The 26,046-nt window shown below is 39.4% G+C and overlaps 1 protein-coding gene across 1 annotated transcript in view; it reads right to left on the bottom strand.

Moving 5' to 3' along the window:
* Positions 1 to 1,094: 1,094 nt before the first annotated feature.
* Positions 1,095 to 26,046, bottom strand: part of LOC146674007 (serine/threonine-protein kinase DCLK2-like) — a 27,540-nt gene continuing 2,588 nt past the window's right edge. Inside the window, exons 2-16 of the mRNA XM_085392786.1 lie at positions 25,460 to 26,046; positions 18,794 to 19,173; positions 13,943 to 14,069; positions 13,555 to 13,680; positions 12,275 to 12,348; positions 12,099 to 12,180; positions 11,444 to 11,549; positions 10,866 to 10,923; positions 10,658 to 10,777; positions 10,259 to 10,405; positions 9,193 to 9,326; positions 8,096 to 8,173; positions 7,835 to 7,931; positions 7,384 to 7,464; positions 1,095 to 7,260 (exon numbers count right to left, since the gene is read on the bottom strand). The exon at positions 25,460 to 26,046 is cut by the window's right edge and continues 656 nt beyond it. Coding sequence (XP_085248912.1) covers positions 7,120 to 7,260; positions 7,384 to 7,464; positions 7,835 to 7,931; positions 8,096 to 8,173; positions 9,193 to 9,326; positions 10,259 to 10,405; positions 10,658 to 10,777; positions 10,866 to 10,923; positions 11,444 to 11,549; positions 12,099 to 12,180; positions 12,275 to 12,348; positions 13,555 to 13,680; positions 13,943 to 14,069; positions 18,794 to 19,173; positions 25,460 to 25,895 — 2,187 coding nt within the window. The 5' untranslated portion in view covers positions 25,896 to 26,046 and the 3' untranslated portion in view covers positions 1,095 to 7,119. The remainder of the gene's footprint in view (positions 7,261 to 7,383; positions 7,465 to 7,834; positions 7,932 to 8,095; positions 8,174 to 9,192; positions 9,327 to 10,258; positions 10,406 to 10,657; positions 10,778 to 10,865; positions 10,924 to 11,443; positions 11,550 to 12,098; positions 12,181 to 12,274; positions 12,349 to 13,554; positions 13,681 to 13,942; positions 14,070 to 18,793; positions 19,174 to 25,459) is intronic.

The following is a 26,046-nucleotide window of genomic DNA, read 5'->3' as shown; positions in this document are numbered from 1 at the left end:
TTAATCAATTTCGTCAGTTTCAGAAAGGCGTTCAATAGGTGAGATTCCTTCTATAACATTGCGTGGTTACATGGCATCCCTGAGTGGTTCGTCAAAATATTCCAAACCCTCTACCTTTGATCCAGTTGCTGCGTCCGCACAGAGGATGGCTACACAGATTTCCTCACCATTGTGTGTGTGTGTGTGTGTGTGTGTGTGTGTGTGTACACGTGTACAAGACCAAGAACAAGACCAAGGTCACGAGGATTGGCACATGGCGGCACAGGATACAGTCTTACAGCGCTTCTGGCTGATCCGGTCGACCCCAAAGATTGACCTGGCGAAGAAGATTCATCTGCTCAATTCCATCATTATACCCACTGTTATCTATGCATTTGAGATGTAGAAAACATCAGCCAAAAATGTTTTTTAAAAAAGGACTCAGTGAGGCACAGCAGCAATGTCTAAGATGGACCCTGCGGGTCTCTTACCGGGACCAGAAATCGACAGCCGGACTGCCACACGTCCCCTCCGTGACATGGTGTCTGAGCGGCGTATGCACTTTGGAGATCACATTTTATGCCAGTTACGCGGAAGACATCCGGAAGACTTGTGTGTGTTATTGGGAGGGTTGGGTTTGGGGGGCAGGGGGTGGGTCGTCTCTGCTTGCCTTTCTGTAAAAGTACACCACTATGTGTCAAATCTGTCTTATTTGTGTTATGTTATCTATCCATGTCTCTATGTTTGTATGTATGTATCACAAGTTTCCAAAAAACAGCACTTCAACATTGTATCATTGCATTAGTTTAATTTTCACAGTTGAATGCATTTGTTTCCTCAGTACAAATCAGGGTATACCCCCCTTCTTCTCCAGCTTAATATCAGCAAACATCCATGTTTCATATGAACACACATCACATTACAGATCATTATTAGCATTAACACATGTCTACAACATGTCGTTAAAACTCTTTTCTTCACTCCTCTCCTTCCACATCAAGCCAAGACTAGTTTTCCTAAAAAGCACCTCAAGGTGAACTTATGGTTAATCTTCCACAGCTTTGAAGAAATTTGAGCTGCAAAGCAAGCCTTTTTTTTCTTGTTGAATTGTCCAGTTTGATTGTGTTAACAAATCGATTGTGTCTAAATTCGTAAATTAAAGATTTTTCATGCAAAAATCCTGTTATTAAATGATTTAAGACATTCTTTAGTAAATTGTACTGACCTTAAAGATCAACCTCAGACTCAGATTTCTTTTTGGAAAACCAGCCCAGTTTGGTTCAAAATCCTAACTTGTCTAGTGCATAAAATAAATAAATAAATAAAATAAAATCAGCTCCTGTCTATAATGAGGCATGATGTAAAATGATCACACACACTCAATCAATCACATCCCATAAAAACACAAAGGACCCAGTAATCACAGCCACCCGGGTCAAAGTGAAACTGAATCATCTGTTTCCAACTTTGCTCAAAACAGTTCAAAGTGTACTATTGACATAGTAAAACCTTACAGCTCATGATCATCAGGGTTTTAATGTCAAAGTTTTTCATTTACAACCAAAAATAGAGATTTTTTTTTCATTTGACAGCTACCTTTCTTTGGAGAATTGCAAATGTCATGGACCAAACATCTAAAACATGTAAAACCAGCCAAGCTATATACAGTGATAATGACAACGATGTACTGACGTGCAAGAATGTTAAATTATTTGCTGGATGCTTGAAACACCCAAAGAAATCAGTAAATTTAAGGTCACACATCAGTTAGACTAATTGCAAGAATGTAAAGAATTAAAAAAAAAAAAAAACAACAACCGAAAAAAACCAATCAACTGACTTTGAAAACATAAAATTTATATTAAACTTTGCATGAGAAATTGTTTTCTTCCCAATAATTTGACTGCAAATTGTGTCCCAAAATTCCTTGAGAAGATTTGGTAAACCATAATAAATTTGAAAACTAAAAGTAATAACAAAGGCAGGAAATGAAACTAAAGTAGATTTGTGAAAATGGTTGGCAGTTAAATTTGCACAATGGGTTCAAAGTCGACAACAGCAAAAACTAATAGATGCTGAAACGCATCAACACAAGTGAAACATCAAGTTTGGCTTCTTGTTGACGCGGGTGGCTGCAACAGTAGCAACAAAAAGGCTCTTCTTGGTTTGGTATGAAGTATAAAAAGGAAACAATTAAGACTACTGGGTTCATAGCAGGTATAGAAGGTCAAAGACCGAGCCGCTGACTGAGAGTTTGGCTGCCGCTGAAGGTCTTCATGAGTGTTCAATGTGAGAAGATATGTACGGCTAGCTTGTTAGCAACATTCTAAATACATCGTCGGTGCTACTGAATATAATACTGTCAGTGTTACCGTCAGCAGTTACTGAGTACATGACCGTGCCATTGTGATTTATAATAATGCAGGGCTGTAACAAAATGTCCAAACATTAAAACATATGACAGTAACTGGTGCTAATTTGGTGCTAATGATATAATGCCATTCAGAACACAATTAAATTGTTTTAATTCTGGGGCTTATTTTATTGTTTCACCTAAAAGAAAATGACCCCAACAATGTATCTGTCTGCAGCTATTGTTCTGCTGTACATCACAGGCCATTTAATTGTTTAAAGAAAACAGTCACGTATTCAAGGCTCTGCAAAAGTCCCTTTTCTAGACATTGAGGTGTTTAAGATTTTGAAACGTGAGTGTACCAGCAAGGTAAAGTGTGTTTTTTTTTACTGTTTTTTTGTGCAGCATGCATTGGTTATTATCACACCAATCATTGGGCCGGGTCTTCTTAAACTGTTGCATATGACATTTTCTTTTTTCAACTTCTTCATGTTGCTGGAATTTGTTGTAGGTATTAGTTTATGCATATTTATGATTGTATTATTTATTAAAAGCTTGTTCAGTGGTTCCTGTAATTGCCTAGGTACAGTCAGGTAGCTGTAACTTTTTAATGTGTGAGATAAATAATTTTCTGCCCTTCAAAACAGTTTGTGAGCTCGAAGTTATTTCATTAGTCCCACTCATGAACACTTCAAATGCCCCTGCCAAACTCTCAATGAGCAGCTCCAGCCTAAGGTCAAGGCCATGGAAAGGTTATGCTAAGCTCAAAGGTCACGGTAAGGTCATAACACTGCATTAGGTCAATGCATTTACCCAGATGACGATTGACACTTGGTTTCAAGTTTTAAAGAAAGATGCAAACAGACTCAGAACTTACAAACCTCATACATTCCAGTTTTTCCACAGGACTTCAAACATTATGTCGTGGAAATCAACTACCCACGCACACAAACACACTTTTTTGTCGTTGTTTTTAAAAACAGGCATTCCTTCATTCTCACTGATGTATGATCAGTAATATCACAGACAGCATGATGGGTGTGTGGATGGAGCAATATGATTGGTGACACCTCACAGACGCATAACCACATGATGAAAGAGCTCTGTCAGTGTCCAGTCCTTCGTTGCTACCAAATCTATCAAGAACTTGACTTTAAGGTAAGAACTCTTACTTCACACCCTTCAGAAACTCCACTATTCTTTAAATTTAATAAGTATCTATTGAGAATGACAAAATGTTCCAATATCAATGTGGAAAATCATTTGTTTCATCCAAGAAACGCAGTCTCTTTGGGCAGCACAAGGTTTTTTCAGGGTGCTGACACCACATGTCTACAATGAGACTTTTTTTCTTTTTCATCGTCGTAGTATTTGTTCAGGCTGCTACTGTTTCCCTACTTCACAACTGACTCACACAGACAAACAGACAACAACAGACAGAGTGATATTTACATTATTTACAACAGATTTTATCCTCCGTAAACTGCTGTGAACCGAGGAGAGGCAGTAAGCTCGGGGACTAGACTCAAAGGTGACCTTTATCTCAGTCATACTGCAGGTAGAAACTTTAAAAGGTTGTTGAAATTGTTTTTGAAAATGTGACATTTTGAAGTCCCTCAGTTCATTTCAGATACAGTGCGAAGCCTGGGGGAATAGGTAAAGGGCAGAAGGCGAGTGAGACGACAGGACGTGTCCTTCAGAGGAACAAAAGGAGTCTTTGTACATAAGGCTCATTGTTTTTTGGCTTTCAGTGTTCAGAAAGTGGCTTGAAAAAACCTTCACTGAAAAATTCCAACTGGAAACTATGCTTTTAATTTAACTATTTATCAAAACCTTTAACTGCTTAATTTTACTTAATTTGTTTAATGACATATTTTAAATATTTGCTAACAATTTGAAGTGCTGTAGTTTAATATTTATTTAAACCTAGCTTCCTATTTTAACAGTATATTTACTTTCTGTGCAGTACAGTTATGTGAAAAAGAAACTAAGTGCACCGCATGATTTTTATCTTTTACAATCAATTTTAATCTTTCTCTGTATAACTTTATCACAGCTAAAGTTATCAGTCTCTCACACTGTCGTGCGGGAATTTTGGCTCACTCTTCTTTACAGCCGGAATCAAATGATTAGTTCATTACCAGGCCTCTGGAGAACTTTAAGATGTGTCAAGGAGGTGATTTAGTTATTAAAATCAGCTGTGTTGGATCAATGACACATCTAAAACCTGCAGGACACCGGCCCTTGAGGCCTGGAGTTGGACATCCCTGTCTTAGATCATCGAGGTTTATGTTTATGCACAGCTCTGTTAATGTCCTGTTAGAGGACCTCAATCAGGTAGAGGTCAGGAGTCATTGCAAGCCCTTGATTCTTTTGATTTTCCTGTTACATGACCCAATTTCAGCCAAGCGTTTGTTGTAAAAAAGATGGCCTCAAATTTTACTCTAGAATACTTTGATTACAGAGGAGTTCATGGTCAACTCAATGCACGCAAACCATACTTGTTCAGGCTTTTCTGGTTATACAAACCTCAATGTTTGTGTGTAAATTTTCATTTGTTTAATCTACACACAAACTTGGTGTACATGCATTAACGTAAGATTCCATACAGAATACACTCGCAAAATGTGAACTTTGGACAGAGAATTTTTTCTTTTTTTACAGTCTTTTTCCAGCTGATGAAGTATCCTATGTTTAGATTTGCCAGTATCTCGCAGTAGGAAAAGTCAATTTCCCAAAATCCAGACAAATTCTGAGTGCTTCAAAACCAAAGCAAACACAACGAGCCTTCATGTGTGGCTATCATAAATATCAAACTTCTAGGGACTTTAACTTGTAAGAGAAAGCAATTAACCAGCAGTGTAAACAGGCACAGTACTCAATCACCTCCCCAGTTTGCAGGTGCAAGTAGAAGAAATGAGAGACGTCCTTCGGGCCAGCAGAAGGAGGGCTGGAGGGCAAAGGCAGAAGAAATGCGACGTTTCCCGGAATAAATGGAAGACATCCTGGTTGCCTAGCAGCAGGGACTACAGAAACGATAACCTCTAAACCAGAGAGAGCATTTGAAAATGAGTCAGGTGTTCATATCTTAATGAAAGTGGTTGACGCCTTTTTACAGCCGTCCAATCAGTTTTTCCAGTGTCATTCAGATAAGAGGTAAGAGCCATTTACAAGAAATGGTAATACAGTCCAATCAGACTCTGGATCATAAAACAAGATGAGTTGAATAGCACCTTCATGGTGTCCCGACATCGATATAGTGTGCGTCCTTCAAGTAGCTGGGCATTGTGTCTCACAACAAAATGGGCATTTAATAGCATTCTAATAGAGCTCATCAGCAGCAGAGACGTGTCTTGTAAAAGTCTTCAGTAGTTTTAATGGCACAGACCAAAGGTGGGATGGTGTTCACAGGATAGACAAATAGTAGAGAAACTGGTTTGTGCAACAAACTCCCATTGTTGCAGACTTGTGCAGCTTCCAGTAGAAATAAAGAAGAAAAAACATACAAAAAAAACCCCCAAACAGTACATCCATCCAACCAAGGGAAGCAAAATGACTCCAGAGTAAAAGTAAGGGAACACGACTGCTTCCAGCAAATCAAAATAGTGAACAACTGTTCTAGACACTAAACTAAGTTTGGGGACACTTACTTGGTTGGTTTGAGATGACACAGGTTGTATTCTAAATCATGTAAGAAGGGAAGTGTTGGGTTTTCACTTGATCTAAGGAAACTTATTATTTCCACTAACTTACATATTTGGTTTTCCAGATGGTATAGGATGGGCCACATTTGCTTGTTTTCCAGTCCTCCTCCTCCTTTCCTTTCTTCAGTCAATTTATAGAAAACAATCTGCATTCTTGACTGGACTTTTTGGATTCCACTTGGTGAATAAAGAATGTCTCCATGACCCGATAGGGGATATGTTCTAGACCTGAGAGAACCTGTTTGTTGGTGATATGTTTGGGGTAGATTAGAAAGAATGTATTTTGATGACGAAGATTAAACTGAACATACTTTAAATCACATTCAATTTACTTTTTTCGGTTCTTGGCCAGGGGAGCCAGAGAGACCATATTTAAGGAACTTGTTGGGTTTCCAGACTAATGTTTGCTATCTAATTAGCAAAGTAAAGTTTGTAAAGTAAAGCAAAGTAAAGATTCAATCACATTTCTGATTAAAGAATGTATAGTATCGTGTTCGATTCAAGCAGATGACGGGTGACTGACAGGACTTGCTGACTTGCACAGGGAGAAATTGGATTAATTCCACATCACAAGAGAGGGAAATTGTTTTATACCTCACAACCAAAATGGGAATATTTGTGGAAGAAAACTGAACCAAATCATTTTGTTTCACAAAGCATGATGGGACTGGTTTCATGTCAAGTAGATTGAACTAGATTGGTTTTAAATGGTGGGACCTCTTTTCGGTCTTTAGAAGAATGAACATGTCCAAGAGAAAGAGGTGTAGAAACTTCTTCAAGTCCGATATGTTCTGTTCAGTTTCCTGAAGATGAAATTAAATAAAAGCCAAGAGGAAGTGATTGGTTTGGTTTTAAATGGAAATGAGAGAAAGCTAGAATTCAAAGCAGAGTTGTTGGCTTCTAGAAGTTAAAACTCATTTAACTAAGGTGACATGATGTCATGTAACAGGTTCTAGACCAGATTAAAGGGAACCGATCTGGTCTGGGAATTAATGAGACGTTCAGATATAAAGAAACTTTCTGGGTTTCCAGTGGACCAAACAAAGACTGTTCTGTTCTTCCATTCAATAAGGGGGATGTGTTTTAGACCAGAGGTGAGGGAACTTGCTTGGTTTCAAGTATTGGGGATTCTTCTGGTTCCTCTGGTTCCTCTGTTTCCAATGTGTCTCCACTGTTCTGCTCTTCAGCGCTGCTCACAGTGTTGGATTCTATAGGAGCCTCATCCTAGACAAACACACCATATTTTACTATGAAAATGAAAATAAGCATTGAGTATCGATGACCACCAAGTTAATAATTACTGTATTATTGCAGTATTGATGAGATTACATGTCTGAGTGCCCTTACCGTCACCCAGGGGTGCGACAGGACCTCCTCGGCAGTGAAACGGGCATCCACATTCACTTGCAGCATCTGACTTATCAGCATCTGAGGACCAGATCATGCAACAGTTACCAGTCTGCAGTACACCGTACCAATGTGCTGCTTACTAGGTCACACTGCTGTATTTCATGCTATGTGCCTTTGCTTTATATGGTTTCTCTTTTCACTTTGTCCTGCTGAATAGCCTCTAATTTTGAGATGGTTAAAATTCAGTTTTGTGCTTCCTAAACCCACTAAATAAGAGATCAAACCACTGAAACTTCATAAAAACTGGAAAAACATTAACTCAAAAACCATCTTAGCAAAATGCAGGGCTTTAGTCAATGGTGAAGCCACAAGATAATCATGTTTGTTCTTGAGCTGATGTCGGATACCAAACAATGTATTTACTGTTTGCAAACTTCATGAATGGTACCTTTGCTGGAAGACTGATGGTGTCCCAGTCTGGAGACGGAAACTCCAGCTTCCCTCTGAGGATCTGATCAAACAGCTCCTCCTGAATATTATTCTCACTGAGGAAGAGCAAGAATCAGGAAAAGCTGTTTATTAACGTAACCAAAATGATGGTAGGTCACATGATACCAAAGCAATACAAAAGACAAGACTGCGTTAATACAACAAATGAAACAATTAACACATGCACGACTGGATAAACAACAACTTTATGCTAACTCACCTTCTGAAAGGAGGAAATCCACACAGCAGGATGTAGGTGATCACGCCTGCCGCCCAGATGTCCACCTTTAGACCATAACTGCACACATACACAAACAAAACAGTGTAATATAAGAGACGGTCAACTATAAATAAACGTTTATAAGAAAAGGTAAGAAGTTTTTTTCTTTACAAGCAAAAAATAAAAGAAATATATATTGATACATTTCTGACTTAAGTTATACTACATGTTGTAAACAATTTTTTTTTTTATAGCAACAGGATACAAAGCAATTATTCTGGAGGTCAATTTTTTTCAAAGACTTATTGCATTAACTGTCACTAAATTTAAATATTTATATTTATTTAACATTCATATATATTTTAATAAAGTGAAATTTTGGTCTTTTCATTTGAATAATTCTTTTAAATTGAAGTTTTTTCATTCATTTAATTCATTCATTATCCATTTAAAATTAAAGCTTTAGAATCAGACAACAATGCATCATATGTAATGTACATATATATAAAACCACCAAATATATTACATTTATTCAGACCACCACCAAATGTAAGGTATATGTCACAGCTGCCCTAAATTCACAGTATTTGTAATTAATTTTTACATTTCTATAATGGTTACTCCACCAGTATGTTCAAACTCTTTAATCAAAGTGATTAATTGCTAAAAATAATGTTGTCACCCTGTGTATTTTCAAATTTACTGTTTTATAAAACAGTTGGAAAAAAAGTAATGCACAACTTTTGAATGAAGATGACAAATTAATGGGTTTTAGAGCTATTTATTTTAGTTTATTTTATTCTGCTAAGCAAAAAACATATTGCATTGTATCAAGAGCCAGCCTTTGACCAAGTCTGTACTGACAATTTTAAATTGGTTATTTATTATTTGGATCTGCTATTTTACATTTTTTATGAATGCAGCTGTAGAAATGAGACAGAAAACAGGTCTTTAAATGTGCTCTTCATGTGCACAGCTTAATTTGCAGTATTTTTCTGCAGACCTAACAATCTAATATTCCTGCTTTCAACCATCTGTCCCAATCGACTTCAGAAAAGGAGATTAGCATAAATTTGGGGTTTTGTGACCTCCCTTACCCGGTCTCAGCGATGATCTCCGGGGCGACGTATGTCGGCGTGCCACAAACAGTGTACAGTGGTCCTTCCACCACTGTCGCCAAACCAAAATCCCCCAGCTTCAATGACTTAGTGCCATCTGGATATTCACAAACCTGCGGGATACAAATACATGAAATCTTCCCAAGGTGTACACAAAGACTGCAATCAGAGGAGGTAAACAGCTCCACAGGCTTATTTTACGAACCTGATAATCATGTTTCCAAATAAATCAGGAAGTCAACAGAAGTAATAATTACTCAGCATAATATATAAGTATAAGATACCTTTATTAGTCCCACGAGTAGGAAAATCATCAACCTATAGTTAAAACAATACAGCTTTTTTAAAAGAATGACCTAAAAGAAGTATTGTAAATAAATTACTTACAAGGTATACACTATATATTACCTTCAATTTATGTTCAAAGTATTCAAAAAAGTAAAAAATTACTCATTAAAACGTGTCATGAACTTACACTGTTCTTAAGTTAAAGTTTGCCTTACTTACGTTAGGTAATCATTTTTAATGGTAAATGGCCTGTATTTGTATAGCGCTTTACTAGTCCCTAAGGACCCCAAAGCGCTTTACACATCCAGTCATCCACCCATTCACACACACATTCACACACTGGTGATGGCAAGCTACATTGTAGCCACAGCCGCCCTGGGGCGCACTGACAGAGGCTGCCGGACACTGGCGCCACGGGGCCCTCTGACCACCACCAGTAAGCAACGGGTGAAGTGTCTTGCCCAAGGACACAATGACTGAGACTGTCCAAGCCGGGGCTCGAACCGGCAACCTTCCGATTACAAGGTGAACTCCCAACTCTTGAGCCACGATCGCCCCAAAAACACATTAAAATTGTAAATGTAAAATAAACAATGAAGAGGTGCATAGTTTGTAGACTACAGTTTATATGATTTAAAATTCAAGAAACTGTTAAAATAAAAGCTTCACAATTGTTTTTTCATCTTTTCTGAATTTAAAAAACGTAACTGCAAAATAAAATTCAAGTATTGTGAACACAATGTGTGCATGTTCGTACCAGCAGGTTCTCTGGTTTGATGTCTCGGTGTACGATGTTCATTCGGTGCAGGTACTTGATGGCTCCGGCCAGGTTGAACACCATGGCGCTGGCGTCTCGCTCGCTGTACTTTGTAGAGGAAGTGATGGCGTCGAACAGATCTCCACCCTGAACAAACAAAGGCATGAAAATAATACATTTGTTGTGTTTCATAAAAAGAATAAGAGCACTGGAGTGTTAGCAACTTTTGTGGTGATTGAAAAGTTCTTCGGTTTCTTTATTTTTCTACATGAAAAACAGAGGCAGCAACAGAAGCTGAAACCTGAAAAACATTCAGTTTATAGTTTTTGCTTCAATAAGCAGCTGAAAGTTCCCAATGTAATAACACTTTCTGGAGAAAACAGGAAGAAGAGGCGAAACCTTGACGAGCTCCATGACCAGGAACAGCTGAGTGGGCGTTTCGTCCACCTCGATTAACTGGATGATGCTCGGATGTCGAACCCTCCTCAGGACCGCCACTTCATTTTCTATCAGGTGCTCCTGTTTACACACACAGAGGTTTGGTGTCTTCATCATTTCAGAGGACTTTACATAAACTCAGGATTAGTCAGAGATCAGTGAGTCTTACCTTCCCACAGCAACGAGCTTTGTCTATGATCTTCAGAGCATACTCCTGTCCTGTTGACCTGTCAGTCAAACAAAGATAAAATATTACAGATTCACACACCTCCTGAATCCCAGTGTTGAGCTACTGCACTCAGAGGGCCACACTGAGCCTGAGAATAATACACAAAATCTGTCTGTGTTTGTTTCTTTGACCACAAACTTCTCCAAGACCATCAGAAGTTCAGCAGCCAACCTTGGCACACAGGTATATCTTCGGTCCCTTGAGGTTCTTATGTATATCACATCATGTTGCCTAGCAAACATTTAGCATTTCTGGACCTATAACACCTTATACCTTATAAAAGCATTGCAACGTTTTAATAATAACATCTAATTTATATCTACAAAACTTGAATTATGCATGATATGTCGTAACAGCATCATGTTACCTGGCAACTATCTAGCAAAGGGCTAACATGAGGCATTTTTTGCATATAAACTTCCCCTACCCCTTCTAGTTTTTGACTTTTCTCAGTGTGATTAAGTATATCAGTTTACAAACAGCAGGTGCATTCACTGAGTTATGTGATGGTTATTTACCTCTCCACGCACTCCTTCACCACAGCAAAGTTTCCGTCTCCGATCACCTTTCCAACCTTGTACTTCTCGTTGATGGTTGAGGAAGAAACTGTTCGATTGCCGTTCACTGTGAAAAGAAGACTTTTCAAATGTCACTGACTTCCTAAAGTCTGAACACACAACCTCTGAGTTAACCTGAAAGTTTCAGAGTTTGACAACTTCCTTCAAAGCATCACCTCAGAAAATCTGCTTTCAAACCCACAGAGTCACAGATGTGCTGTCATCCTTACCCCCTCCTAAGCCACTGAGCCTTTTCTCTGGGTTTTTATTTGGTCTTTTGACTTTCAAGCACTTGTGCGACCCTCAGAGTGCAAGCCAGGGAGCATGCACTGATGCCAGAGGCTCAATGCTTTCAGCCTGGCACTGGGCACACAGTGAGGTTCTCAGCCACCATGTGTACTTTTATCAAGAAGCTGTTTTTAAATAATTCACTTTGATATTCAGCCTATAGCCTCTCAGGTCTTTCAAACAGCCATCAAACTCACTCAACTTCTGTGTCATGTAGGAGCTTTTTTTTTGTAAAGTTGGATCTGTTACCAAGAAGTTCACATTTCACGGTCACTGACTTCAGATATTACACTCACAAACTGCAGACTTGATTAAAAGATAAACACACCTTCACCTTCACCTTCAGCAGTGTCATCTGGCTGTTCAGCCTCTCCGTTTACATCAGTGGAGGAAGCACGACGAGGTGAGATCTGAAGACAAATGTAAGGATGAACCATTATACATTTTCATTGCAAACAACAATTACAAATAGAAACAATCCATCAATCATCTGATCATTGTGACCTTGAGGCTGCGTCGAGTCCCGGGGCTGGTGGGGGATGGGCTGGACCTGGATGATTTTCCAGAGGTCTCATTAGCTGAAAGCAAGAAGGAAGTGATCTGATTGGTCAAAATAATTGTATACACATACCTGCATGAGTTTGAAGACAGTGATGAAGAAGTATGTGGTGGAAGAAACAGATGGTTAAGTGTGCTAAGAAATTATTCATGTACTTCATTCTTACTTGAGTGCCCATTTTCTGCAATTTAAACCTGGTCCCTTGTGAAAAAATGCCCACAATTCTACTCAGAGAACACTGACAGATGTTCATTATTCCATGTAAACAGGGACAGCCGTTTATCAGTTTAACCAGTTTGTGAAAATATTATGAAACGATCTTGCTTTGTAGCCCTTGATGTAACTAACTGAACCTATTGCAATACTAATCTAAATCCCTTTAAACCAGGGATAGGCCATGTGAGTCTTCCAGTGATATCTCTTTGTGACTATCAACACTAAATAAGACTTTTACCTACCACAGATGCATTAAATCGCTTCACTAAAAAGCAGCAGAAATCAATTACCACACATGCTTTGCCCAATTGTGGGTGCTGACACTGCACCAAGAGCTGGCACACAGTCTGCTGTGCAAATTTCACCGCTAATTTATTTATATTTTGCTGAATATTTTGCACTGAAATATGAATTTACTGTTAATCAGATCTTTGCTTTTTTGTTACGTTTTTTTCCTTTGCTCCTCCATGGCATGTTACACAAAGCGCTATGAGTGGAAAAGTGCTTTTTGAGGACACGCTGTACTGCGAGATGACATATGGCAATAAGTTTTTTTGGCTAACAGCTCTTTAGAATCACTTTGTTGGTGCAAAAATGTTATTTAATTTCTTTTAAAGTGTCTGAGATTTTTCAGAGATTCGAGTAAAGAGGCAGGAACAAGTGATGTGTTTTGCGTTTGTGTTTTGTTGCAGCAAAGTGTCTAAAGATACATTATTTTTACTACGTAAGCTGTTACCATATGTGTAGAAAACACTGGCTGATTATATGAGTTGTTAAAAAAAAAAAAAAAAAAAAGAATTTCGGTGCAAATTTTAATTTGAGTGAGAAAGCACTATGTGAATAAAGGGTTATAGTTCAGATGCCCAAGGCTGAGAAACAAGGACTTTTAGCAACACTTAGATGATAGAAGAACTGTGTATGTACTTTTTGTGACATCAACCTGACAAAAACTTCTTGTTATATCTTTCTACTGATAGTTATTAGCGGCGGTTTTCTTATTGCTTTATACCTGGACCAGGTGACTTTGTCCTGGGCGGACCTTTGGGTAGAGTCCTAGAGGAGGAGAAGCCGGAGCTGCTGGGGGTCTTGGTTGTTTTCTGAGGGGCAGATGAGCGAGAGACCTTGGTCCTGCACTCTGGAAAGAGAGAAAAGGGTCGTGTAAAACTGAGAGCTACACATTCTCTCAGTGGTTAACAGGATTGTGTTATGAGCAGGCTTTTGATGTTTTTCATATTTGTATTTGCACATGTAAACATGTAAATACAACTGAATAAACCCTCCCCCAATTTTGTGAGTCTTTGTTTTTCTTTTTACGATTCAAATAATTTGTTGTTTGCTAACAAAAAACAGAAAAACACTCTACAAACAATACAAAGATGGGTGTGCGTCTGTGTTACCATTCACAAAGGCCGGTGTTTTGCTGCTGTGTGTGAGCACAAAGTCGTCCTGAGCGTAGCGAAACTTCTCTGGACCGCAGGCCATAAACACATCGTCATCCCCGAAAAAATCCTGCAAACAGGTCAGCTGCACACACAAAGAGAAGCACACGCTGTGATTCATCAGATTTTAGGAAAAGCTGCAGCGGCATATGTGTGTTCAGAGTGTGTGTGTGTGTGTAGCAACACCAGACATGTGTGCATGTGTGTGTCTGTGAGAGAGCAACAGAGCAGATGACAGATGGGAAATTTTGAATCATGTTTACAGCTGGCAACGCTTCAATGGGCTCTGACACACACACACACACACACACACACACACACACACACACACACACACACACACACACACACACACACACACACACACACACACAGGCACAATGTGCTGTCTAAGGAACTGTTTTGAGGATTAAATAGAAATTGCACATCAAACTGTCCGAGATTCAGAGAGAGGGAGGAGCAAGAGAACAAAGAGTGGGAGAGGAAAAGATGCAGAAATGAAGGATGAACAAAGGTATAGGAACAGGTATAAAAGATGAGAGGTTTACAGTTAAGGCTCAGTCATCAAAGTGAAATTCATCCCTGTTTCCTCACACAAACGCTGAGACTGCTCACAGGGCTGGTTGGAATATGAATATGAAAAGATCCTCTCACATCCCAGTTTTTGACGCAAGTGATTGCTAGATTTTAATCAACCCACAGAGCCTCTCAGAGTGACTACAAACAAATTTGATTTTAGCTAATTAGCTCTTTAAGTTGTCCCAGTTTATTCATTAGTCACATTAAATCATTAAGTCCCGACTCGGCACTGTGAAGGATTCCTCTGTGGTATAGACAAGTTATTTTCCTCCCACAGTGGAGCTTCCTCCATTTCAGACTCTGGTCCGTGCTCTCAAAATGGCTCGCTATTGACCGACTGCACATATGATTGATTTAGTGAAAAAGGCAAATAGTCAAGTATTGAGAATTAGCTTATACTCATGGTCTCCGGTCATAGCTTCTAATGCTGGTGTGAAGAGGACAAAAATCTAAAACACAAAACCTTGGTGTTTCTTCAGGTTCAACAACGCAAGTGACCAATTACACTGTTGTGTGATGTGGAAGAAAACTGCACATCTCTACTCTATTTGTGTTAGGCTGAGGTCAGGGACGGGGTTAGGGTTCTGGGGTCAGAGTTTCCACATCACAAAACTATGATATCACAACAGTGTCATTGGTCACTTGTAATGTTGAAGCTGGACCAATATTGATTATGATTACCATGAGACATCTACAAAAAGAGGATATCAGACGACGCCTGCAATTACCAGGTTACCCTAGCAGCCAGTTTCTGTATCATATCAAGTATGGTGGACCACTCTCGAGCACGTGTCACGCATTTCATTCATTCATTAGTATTCCATGTTACTTTTTCCACTCATGACTTATTTGTATTTATTCTTATCAGTCACCAGTGTACACTGACAATATACAGATGAAATAACTTAATATGAGCCAAACCAATACATTAGACTAATTTCTTCACTGTTAAGCTGCTTTCCACACTCAGACAGCAACTGATACAAAGTCATTTCAATGCTGTACGGTTGCCATGGGGACCACACTCCCCCTAACGGTTCCGGAACTGGACTGAACATTCTGTGTGTGTCTGTAGCAAGGGGCTGTTCCTAGATAGCTGGTTGCTACGGTAACCACACTGCAATGTCAAAGTATGTGAATGTGTGTATGTGAAACGGGATTTCTGTCCCACTCTTTAAAGAGGCTGTACAAACTGAAGGAACAGGGCAAGGACGCACGCACGCACGCACGCACGCACGCACACACACACACACACACACACTCTCGCCTTGTTCCTGTGAGACTGACTAAATGAAATGAAGCAGTCTGAGGCAGAAAGAGAATAAAAGCCCTCATTACAATTCATGCCTTTCAAAATAAAAACATTCATTTACACAAAACTATTATTTGTTTTTTTTTGTTTCTGTCTGTTGATGTTGAAGTCAGCTGCATTTATTTTCAGATATAAAATACAGTATAAATACAGCAGAAAACACCAGCATGTTACTCAAGAGGTTGAAGAATTGTGTAAATAAAAAGTTCCTGCTGCTACAAGTCAGGGTTGGGCATTTCCACTACCTTATATATTTTCTATTTTCTATTACTGACAAAAATCATCCTCATTATTTTATCCTCTTACAGACAGACGACCATTTACACTCACATCTATGAGCAATTTAAAATCACAAATTAACCTAACACCACTAACTGTCTGCCATTGGACTGTTGGAGGAAGCTATGAGAGAGCCCATGTGAATATGAGGTGAACATGTGAACTCGACAGTACCAACCAACGTGCTATGTTGGTGAAGAGTTGGAGGAGGTAGGTGGGGAGAGAGAAGTCCGAGTATGTATTCCTGTTTTGTGCCAGGGCACCAAAACAAATATGAATGATAAACAAAATACTCATTCCAAGTTTTTTTAGGGTTTCATCAAATTGGTAATGCTGATTGGTGAATCCTGTTTGTGGATAGGTTAATTTTCTCTTTAAGTCTTTTATAATCTTTTCGTACTATAACTTTTCAAGTGTGATATCAGATTAATTTTTTTTAGTTCTTCTTATGAACTTTTGAAAAGGGTCAATGTTCATATATAAACTTTGCCCGGGGGAATGCTTTTAAAGTAAAAACAATGAGACTGTTAAGGAGGCAGATGCAATGGATACTTTTATTTTGAAGGAAGCGTCTGCAGAATGTGTTTTTATTTTTCCCAAGGCAATGGTGCAGCTACATCTTAACAAACGGAGACAGTTTTGTGCCTTGTGTGTGTGTTTCTGAGGGTGAACTCAGTAGACTTATGTGTAAGTGTGTGTGTACAAGTCTGAGCTGCATTCACTACAACAAGCTTCTTTCAGTCACACCGGCGCCTCGACATGCTGTCTTTGCTTTTCTTCAGCTCTCCGTTATCAGCGTCACAGTTATCTGTAACTTCAAAGACAGAGCGCGTGCATGTGTGGGGTAAAAATAACCCTGCCGTGTGATGCGTTTAAATCCTTAACCCAATATGAGCTCACAAAAGCATTTTGAGGAGGATCAGCTCCTAGTCAGACTCTGTTCAAATTAACTTCAGCTGACTGCTGCAGTTCCAGGGCTTCAAACACATGTACTTATAAAGAGCAGAGAGTGCAGATTTAAACTTCAAGGAGACTACGCTAACCACCCGTACACTTTACACTGAAAATTGCACCTTAAATGAACTCTTTTATATATGATGAATCCCAAAATGAAACACATTCCTGGAGTAATTTTATAATGAAGTGCTGTAATTTGATTTCCGCAGTCAGCCCTCGTTCACTGGCCCTGTGTTGTCTGAGTGTGCGTCAGTTTAGAGCTCAGCGAAACGGCTGAAATTACTTTAACTGTGTGTCACAGTCAGGCTGTGAACATTACCCACAGTATGTCTAGTTCAACCCATTTGTTGCTGTCATTTTTTCTAATTAAACCGTAAATTGCTGCCAAAAAATAGAGAACTTCAGAAGAGAAGATATGACACTTAAAGAATGCTGAATAGAAATCAGTGGGAGAATTCTCCACTGCTAGAGACGACAGATGTCCTGCTCCTGAACTGGGAAATGCATGAGCCATGTGTTGTCACTCTAATGCAAGTTCATGGCAGTTCTAAGTAAAGATGATGGTAAGTGGCTTTCGGTATCTATAACCTGCATTAGCATATGATGAGTGCTTTAGTGGTAGGAAGCACAAATGTTGATGGATTCTAGCTTTAATAAGAGTTTTGTGATTGGTGGTTTCAGGATCTCATTCCTGCTTTTTGCAGATGATGCAGTTCTGTTGCCTTCAGCTCCCAAAGGGGAAGTTTTTAAGTGAGTGGGAACCGCAGATAAAAATCAGCACCTTAAAGTCTAAAGCCATGGTTCTCAGACAGAAAAGGGTGTGCCCAGAGGAGTGCCCACTCTGGGTGAAGAACAAGTTGTCGACCCAAGAGTTGGTGAATTCTGTGAGGTTGTCTGTTTATCAGACGATCTAAGCTCCTACATAGCCTAACGTGTAGCCATTAGGTCAGGGTGGATACCGCCAGTGGAAATAAGCTTTCTAGCAGCGTGTCTGGGCTCAGCCTTAGACACAGGGTGAAAAGTGTTTTCATGGAGGCAGCAGGCGACCATATGCTGCAAGTCTGAAATGTAGCAGCCCGAGTTTGAGTCAGAATCCTATCCCTTTGATGTGTGTCTTCACTCTCTCTCCCTGTACTCCCGTCCCCCCAAAAAATCATCTTCAGCTTTATTCTTCTAATTTCCATGAATAACTGGCTCTTATAAGGAAAAAATACAGTGGGCTAAATGAGTATAAATAGATGTCACTTTTGGTACATACACAAGATGAATCTGAAACACCTGCATTGACTCCATCAGACTAACATCGAACTGTAGAAGCACTTAATAGCTTAATAATTGATGGCACAGGATGCAGGAGTGAACTTTTCAGTCTAGAGGCAGGTGTAAATCATTACTTTGTGTTTCACTCATTAAGGATTTCCTCCTGAGCTTCCTCTAGGTGTAAGTGGGACTGAAAAGAAGTGAGCAGGCTCTCTTTAGTTCATGGATTTCTAAGTACGAGTACTTTATATGTCTATGATTATGCAGGACAGATGTGTTCTCCACTGAAGCTGCTAAAAGTCTGAACATACTGTGTAAGCGTCCATGTTTGCTGCTTTATCAATCCATGAAGTAGCTTCATGTTGCAGCTTTTTCAATGTTTGTGTCAAAGAACAAAACAGGAACACCAAAAGTTATCAAACCTGTTTCCCGTCCAGCGTGTAGAGCTTCTTTACTGCTCCAGAGTCCAGCTTGATGGCCTCGGTGATGTCCGCCAGCACCTGTTCGAAGGAGTGCGCCGTCTTCTTGTTCAGGAGAATCCTCACTGCCTTTCGAGGCTTCACGCCGCTGCGGATCACCGTCACCAACTTGGGTTTGATGAAGTCTTTGCTCTCTCTGCCCTCTCGACTTTCGGGGCGATCTTTGGGGACGGTCGTCGGCACTCCTGTGGATGCCGTGGAGGCTCCACTTGACCTTGCTGTTCCAGGCCCAGTGCTGGCACCGGGCTTCCAGCTTGGGACGGAGATCTTGGTGTAGTCGACCTTCCGGTAAGGCTCGTTGGAGGCACAAATGTAGCACTCGCCTGAGCAGCAAGGCAGGGTGTGAGGAGGAAAAGTTACATTAAAAACAAATACTGCAAAGGTTTTACAGGAGAAACTTTTGACTAAAATTAACCAAAAACCATTAAAGCTCAATATCGTACACTGAAAAAAAAAGCATTAAATATCTCACATAGTTAACTTAAATATTAGGCTTTTATGAAATGTGTGTTCAAGGACACCAAATGCCACCAAAGACGGACGCTGTTTTAGCACGTTAATTGCAATTTCTATTTCTATTTTGTTGTGTGTTTTAACCGGGGTTAATAAAGCTATTAACTGTATCTTAATTTTCTAATGTATTTTTTATTTTAATTGTACATCAGTTTGCGACTTTGTGCCAATTAAAAGCACTTTACAAATGACCTTTACTTACATACAAAGTGTAGCAGTGGGCAATGGGCCCTGAAGTACACTTTGCAATATCAACAGCAGCATGGAGAAAGGCAGGCACGATTAATCAGCTGCCATGACTGCAGTCCTTAGGCTTTGAATTCACCACATTTAAATTATATTAAAAAAATCCTTCTGCTACATTTTGTTCACCCGGAACGCAGCCCTGTTCTTCATCCTGTGCCCACTTTTTTATATCTGCAGTTCATTTCCGTGTGTCTCAGAAGTATTTTGCTGCCTTCTGTCTTTTCCTTACTTGGATTTTTATTGCATGTTCTTGGCAGTTTTTTGCATAGTACTAATCCTTTCAAGTAAAAATTAAGTTATCGGTTCTTTAATAGACCATCATCACAAAGATTGTGACCATAACAAAGCAACAATATTCAAGCAACAACTTCGATAGAAACATTAAGCAAAGTGAACTGGCTCTAAAAGGCAGCCTTGAATACAGGAAGCTATGCTGTGTCATCTGTACCTGCTGGCTGTTGTCATGGACGCAGTTAAAAGGTGAAATAAGTGAGTGATGTACAGGAGGGCGTTCAGGGTCACAGGCTTATTCGAGAGCGCGGTAATACAAGCTTTGTGTGTGACAGTGGATGAAGAGAAGGTGACAGCAGATGTCAGATTCACTCCTCTCACTCTGTCTGATCTGCTGGAAAACTGAACAGCTCGTCACTCGTCAGAGCGTTCAAGCACCCAGGCAGGAAATATGGAAATGATGAGCATGCAGTGTTTCATATCGCAGCGCAGCTCCAATTAATCTGACTGCGATGAGTATGATAATAAAATGTAAAGTCAGACTGATAATCCAGTTTAGTTTCCACATAAGCTGTTATTCAAAAACAGCTTGTTTCACTTAGTGGTCATATTAGAATTAGTTATACTACCTTAACAGATGTACTAGCTATGAATAGAGCCTTATTTACATAAAGTGTTCCCTACAAAATAAAGACGTTACATTGCTATAGTTTGCAACCCAAATTAAGTAAAAAGACAGTTTAATCTATTTCTTGCAATTTTTTTGGCTGGTGGGAGGGGCTAAGAGTAGAGCTGCTATTACTACACATCAGACTGAGCTGGATGAGGTGGTGGCATCTCACTACAATGCCTCCGGGATGCTTCCTGGGAGTCTTACTGGCAGGAGGCTTCAGGGCAGACCCAGGACATGCCAGAGAGATTATGTCTCTCATCTCAGCTGGCCTGGGAATGCTGCAGTGTCTCTCCCAAGAAGAGCCGAAGGTGGTGGCTGGTCTCTGCTTACACTGCTGCCTCTGAAACCCAGTCAGTAACCAGCAGGAAATAAGCAGTGGAAACCTAAGAACGCCACCATTCAAACCCTTTTAATTCAAGGGGTTCTTTTTTTGTATTGTGTTTTTTTTTTTAAACTACAGCTTCAACATGCTGAGATCTCCAAAATCTGCCAGGAGTGGTTAGAAAATGATCATATTATTAGGGGCAAATTATGGCTGACCTATTATTTAAAGACACTTTTAAACACACTATAATTAAAAATTTTCTTCCACATCAATGATCTCATTGTCACATTAAAGGGGAAAAGAACCTGTTATCATTTCACATAGACCAAGGTTTCATTTTCAGATTATCAGTTGGGGGGGTTGTTAGGCTAACTGATCATTTTAAAATTGACCATGCGTTTGAATGCGAGTCTCTGTGTTAGCCCTGCAACAGCCCGATGCACCCCGCCTCGAATTTCTCACCCCATCCCACAACCCAGAACTGGATAAGCAGAAGAAAATGGACAGATATACATCCATGATGTGGCCATCACTTCACTGCTTGTGCTTATAGTGCCTGCAAAACACATCACACCCTTCATGTCCAGGACTGCATGACAACTCTGAAGGTGTCCTGTACAGCCTGGCACCAGGACATTAGTAGCAGATCGTTAAATTTGTGAGCTGGAGCCACCATAGATCATAGCTGCTGGTTTTGTTTTTAATGTTTTTCCTCATCAGCATCTGCATGAAAAGGAAATGCCTAAGATTCAAGAAACAAAAAATATTTGACATTTTGCTGATCAGAAACAACTAAACTATTAAAATAGATGTTCCCTTTGGCAATTTTAACTTTTATGGCACAGTTTTTGATGTATGTAAAGAAAGAAAAGGATGAACAATAAAGTTCTACCAATGATGACAAACAGTTTAATTCCTTTATTATCCTCTTACTTAGATTAGCGACTAATGTGCATGTGCCTAAATTTATTTGAGCTTTAAATCTGTCATCAGTTAAATCCATTGGGCTGTTTGTATAAAGAGTTTTTAAATATAAGATAAAATTATAAATTATACTAAGGCTCCAGCAGACTGCAGCTGATCACATGTACAACAGCCTCCAGCCACATATCCTGTTTTACCTTATATGGTTAAAAATGGCTCACCTAACACTCCCCTCTCTCTTCGTCTTTATCTCACTACCTTTCCAACGTGCACACCTTTCACTCTCTTTTAAAATCAGACACACGCTTATCTGTGCCAGCAAGCCTCTAGTAAAATGCCCCTTTTTTCCTCCCTTTGTTTCATCCCCATTACATGTTGACACACACACTCTTTCTCTGCAGGTATTGTGTGTGTGACCTTGTCTCTCCACATGCAGGCTTTCACTTTGCAATTCAAACCAGATGGACAGGATTGCTGCAGGTATTCATTCAAATACCTCAGTGACTAAACACAGAAGCACCGTCTGTGTGTCGATACGACATTAGAGCTGAGACACCGGCACAGTCTCTGTTCAGGAGCTGTTTAATGTAAAGACGCGACAAACGGGAAATTTAATGAAGGGTACTTTTAATATTTCAGCTTTTAAGGTTAAGAAATTATCGCATTGATTAATTAACAAACATTTGCAGCTTATTTGTGGAGTTTGTGACAATTTTTTAAGCATTAGTTTCAAAATAAAAACTTTTCTGAAGCTATTGTCTTTATTATTTTTATTGTGTCCATTAAATTCACTTGACTCAAGGTTTTTTTGTCTATAAAAAGCTACAGATTGCACCTTCGTGGCTTTTTATAGACAAAAAATAGACCTTCAACCAGGAGACTGAGGTTTGAGCCCCCTTTTCCCTATTACTTTTAGACTTTTTTGTTTTGTTTCATTTTAATTAGGATTTAATAAAACAACATGCTTTACAAAATCTTATAATTTAAAAGCAATGGAAAAGGATTCAAATAAGATTAAAATCAAGAAGGTTTAAACACTTAAAACCATTTTTGTGTGATTATATTGTTAAAAATAGGGGAAAATTTTAAAAGTTCAAAGAAACTTCCTAGTGATTCATTAATGATGAAGCAAACCAGACTTCCTCAAGCACTGAAATGGTTTAGTTGGGTTTTCTAAAACATGCTTTGGATTAAAAATAATAATAATAATTTTATTACAACCATAAAACATGATGTATATGAGCTGATTGTTATGGCTGCTGCCAAGCCTAGAAAAACCTGAAAGGTTATGATATTTGAAATCTCTGTCACAGTACTTTTGAAATGCTAAACCAATAATCTTGACATTCAGCAGGACACACTCAGATCAATCATCCCAGTGCATTAGCTGCTTTCCAGCACAGCTAATCAGATAATCCATGTTTCCCCCTCTGTTACAGCTCGAATACTCAGTTAAGTTGTGAGCGATGACTTTTCCACTTCACACTCGCAGCTTTGAGCCGCTGTGGTCTGTTTGTCGTTGTTAAGTGCTTAAGAGCGATGCATCTGTCTTTTAGTAGATCTCCGGCTGAACAGCTTCCTGGCACTAACGCTCATCAGAGGACATTAAACCAGTCACTCATCAATATTGATGATAAGTGATGTTACTCAGCCACTGGTCTGTTTCTCACTAAATGACTTTAGGGCAACAGGATGAGCAGAGTGAGTGGACCTCAGAGTTGCTGTTAAATTATCCAGGAATATTGTTCGTGCGTATAAATTTTAGATGTGGAAGACTTATGAGCATTTATGAGATACATGCTTCTTTATAAGATAAAGTACACTTGAAGTTTACAAGAGGATATTGGAGACAGGATATAACACATAATGATGGGTCATTAGATGACTGTGCACTGAATATGTGAAGGCATTAGTGGAACTGCTCAGTTTGGTCTTCTAGATATTATCTTTATTACTGTAATTAAGTCACAATAATTTTGAGGGGTTAAAAAGTGCTTGAAAAATTCTGTCAAAAGTGGTAAAAACTTACATAGTTAAAAGGTTTTATACACAAGATGTTTCAAAATTGTTCTGTGTCTATAGCACCATTATAGCATATCAATAACATAGCCCGCACGAAACCCAACAGGAAGTCCATTTTTACGGCATTTGCACTAAGCTGAAGTTTTGCCATTTCAAGGCATTATTCTTTAGAATAGTCATTTGTCAAACATTGGCAAAAAACTGCAATGTTAATCCCATTGAAGATTTTGAGCTAATTATTCACATAATATATGGGCAGTCCAATCTAAACATCTAGGTGATGCTAAATGACGAAGCTGGTGGGCTTTCCCTGAACGGTCTGTTGGCAACAGCAAAAAACAAACAAACAAAAAAACCCACAACTGTAATTGTTGGATATTCTGTAATGTCACACGTTGGGCAAAACAATTGATGGATGTATGTGTGCAACAGCCAGTTATCCATCCTGGGCTTAAAATATCCACAGGAAGCAGGTAGACCTATCAAAGGTGTGTGATCCCAATCATCACTGCCGGCAGTTTCAATTAACTGGATATCAGTTTAAAAGAGAAAGGAGTGTGACTAGATGGTGGGAAGGTATCATTTTCAATAAAATGTTAAAAAACACAATTTTCCTTTGCTTCAACTTTAATGAGCTATGCGTTTACTGGTGGGTTCAGTTATCCCACATACATACAGTGTCACCATGGACAAAATCTATGGTAGAGATGATGGGATACGTCCCTAAGATACCTAAGTACCTTAAATTGCTCCCACCAAAATTTAACCAACACATATGCACTTATTTATTAATCACAAGCTTTACTTGGAGTCTCCAGCTTAAAATCTTCAATAGGATTAACACTGCTGTAAATCTGCATGTGCATAAAAACTACACAGGGACAACTTCACCAAATTACAGGATATATAGTGTCAGGGGTCGATTCAGTAGTGGACAACATGATACTTTTTATACAGAAACAGCTGTACACCTCAGACAGGTCCTGGGTTATTTCCCCAATGAATATTAAAACCGATATACCCTTGAGTATTACTGTATTGATTATGTACTTATCAGTCTGCTGTTGATGTACACAGAAATAAATAATTCAAGCATGTTTGGATAACAAAAGCCAAGAGGGAGCCGAGAGGAAGGAAACATGAGGAAGTTTAAACAAGACAGGCCACTTGATTGATCTGTGGTGAGAGTAATCAACTGAAGTCTGCACAAAATTATGACTCAGTGACAAATGACTACTGTATATTTATTTTAAGGATATGCAACATTTGCAGACAAAACAAAGATTCAATAGTCAGCAAGACCACTGCTAATATAAAGCACCTGACATCAAAAATCTGACAAAGGGAACAAATGTGTAGGTGGTCAACTAGGAATGGAAATGGCTATAGACCAATTTTGACTAATTTTATGATGACAAATGATCCAGGAGATCAGATGCTTTCGACAAAGACATTATTGATGAGTATTGGCAGAGTAAATAGGGATCAAATTAAAGAATGCCCTAACCACAATCCAGATAATAGTCTTAAAATATTTGTACTAACCACAGTAAGTGTGCACCCATAGCCTACTAAAGCGTGACATTTTCTACCTCAGCTGGGCATTTTTGCTCATTGCCTAAAGGTTTGTGATTGACAAGTTGTTAGAAAATGAAAACCAAGCTGCCAGTCTTACCTTCCACCAGCTCATCCATACTGGTGATCTTCTTGCTGCCATCTATAGTGTAGATCACCCGCACTCCTTGAGGCAGATGCAGGTTATCCGCCAACGAGCGTGTGAGCTCCATTAGCAGAGCGTCGTACGATCTGAACCGGTCACTAGAAACAGCGTACACCAGGCCCTTAAAGTACCGGTCTCCGTTGCGATAAAACCGGACCTTTTTGGCTCGTTTCTCCGAGGTGAGCGCCTGCAGGGTGCGGGTCCGGTAGTAGCTGCAGTTGGCGCTGTGAGCAGGACTAGGGACCAGGCTGCTGCCCCTGGAGCTCGGGCCAGACCCTCCACCACCAGCACTGCTGGTGGAATCATCTCTCTTGGCCCGGGTGGAGCGTCCTCGCCGAACCTTGTCACGTTCGTCAAAATGCTCCAACTCGAGGGTCTTACTCAGAGACATGGCGGATAACAGTCCAGTAACATTCAACGAAATCCGTGCTAGAAAAGAATCATCCTTCAAACAGCAGGAAAAAGTTTATCCAAGCTATGTAGTCCAGATCTTGCTCACGTATAGATAATGTGATAAGTAATCCCTAAAAAATGTGTTATAA

The sequence above is a fragment of the Rhamphochromis longiceps genome, linkage group LG3, assembly GCF_057381845.1.
Source record: "Rhamphochromis longiceps isolate RC_006_pf linkage group LG3, R_longiceps_female_GT1.1, whole genome shotgun sequence".
Lineage (NCBI taxonomy): Eukaryota > Metazoa > Chordata > Actinopteri > Cichliformes > Cichlidae > Rhamphochromis > Rhamphochromis longiceps.
The sequence above is the reverse complement of the archived record's forward strand: the minus strand, read 5'-3'. Positions and strand labels throughout refer to the sequence as shown.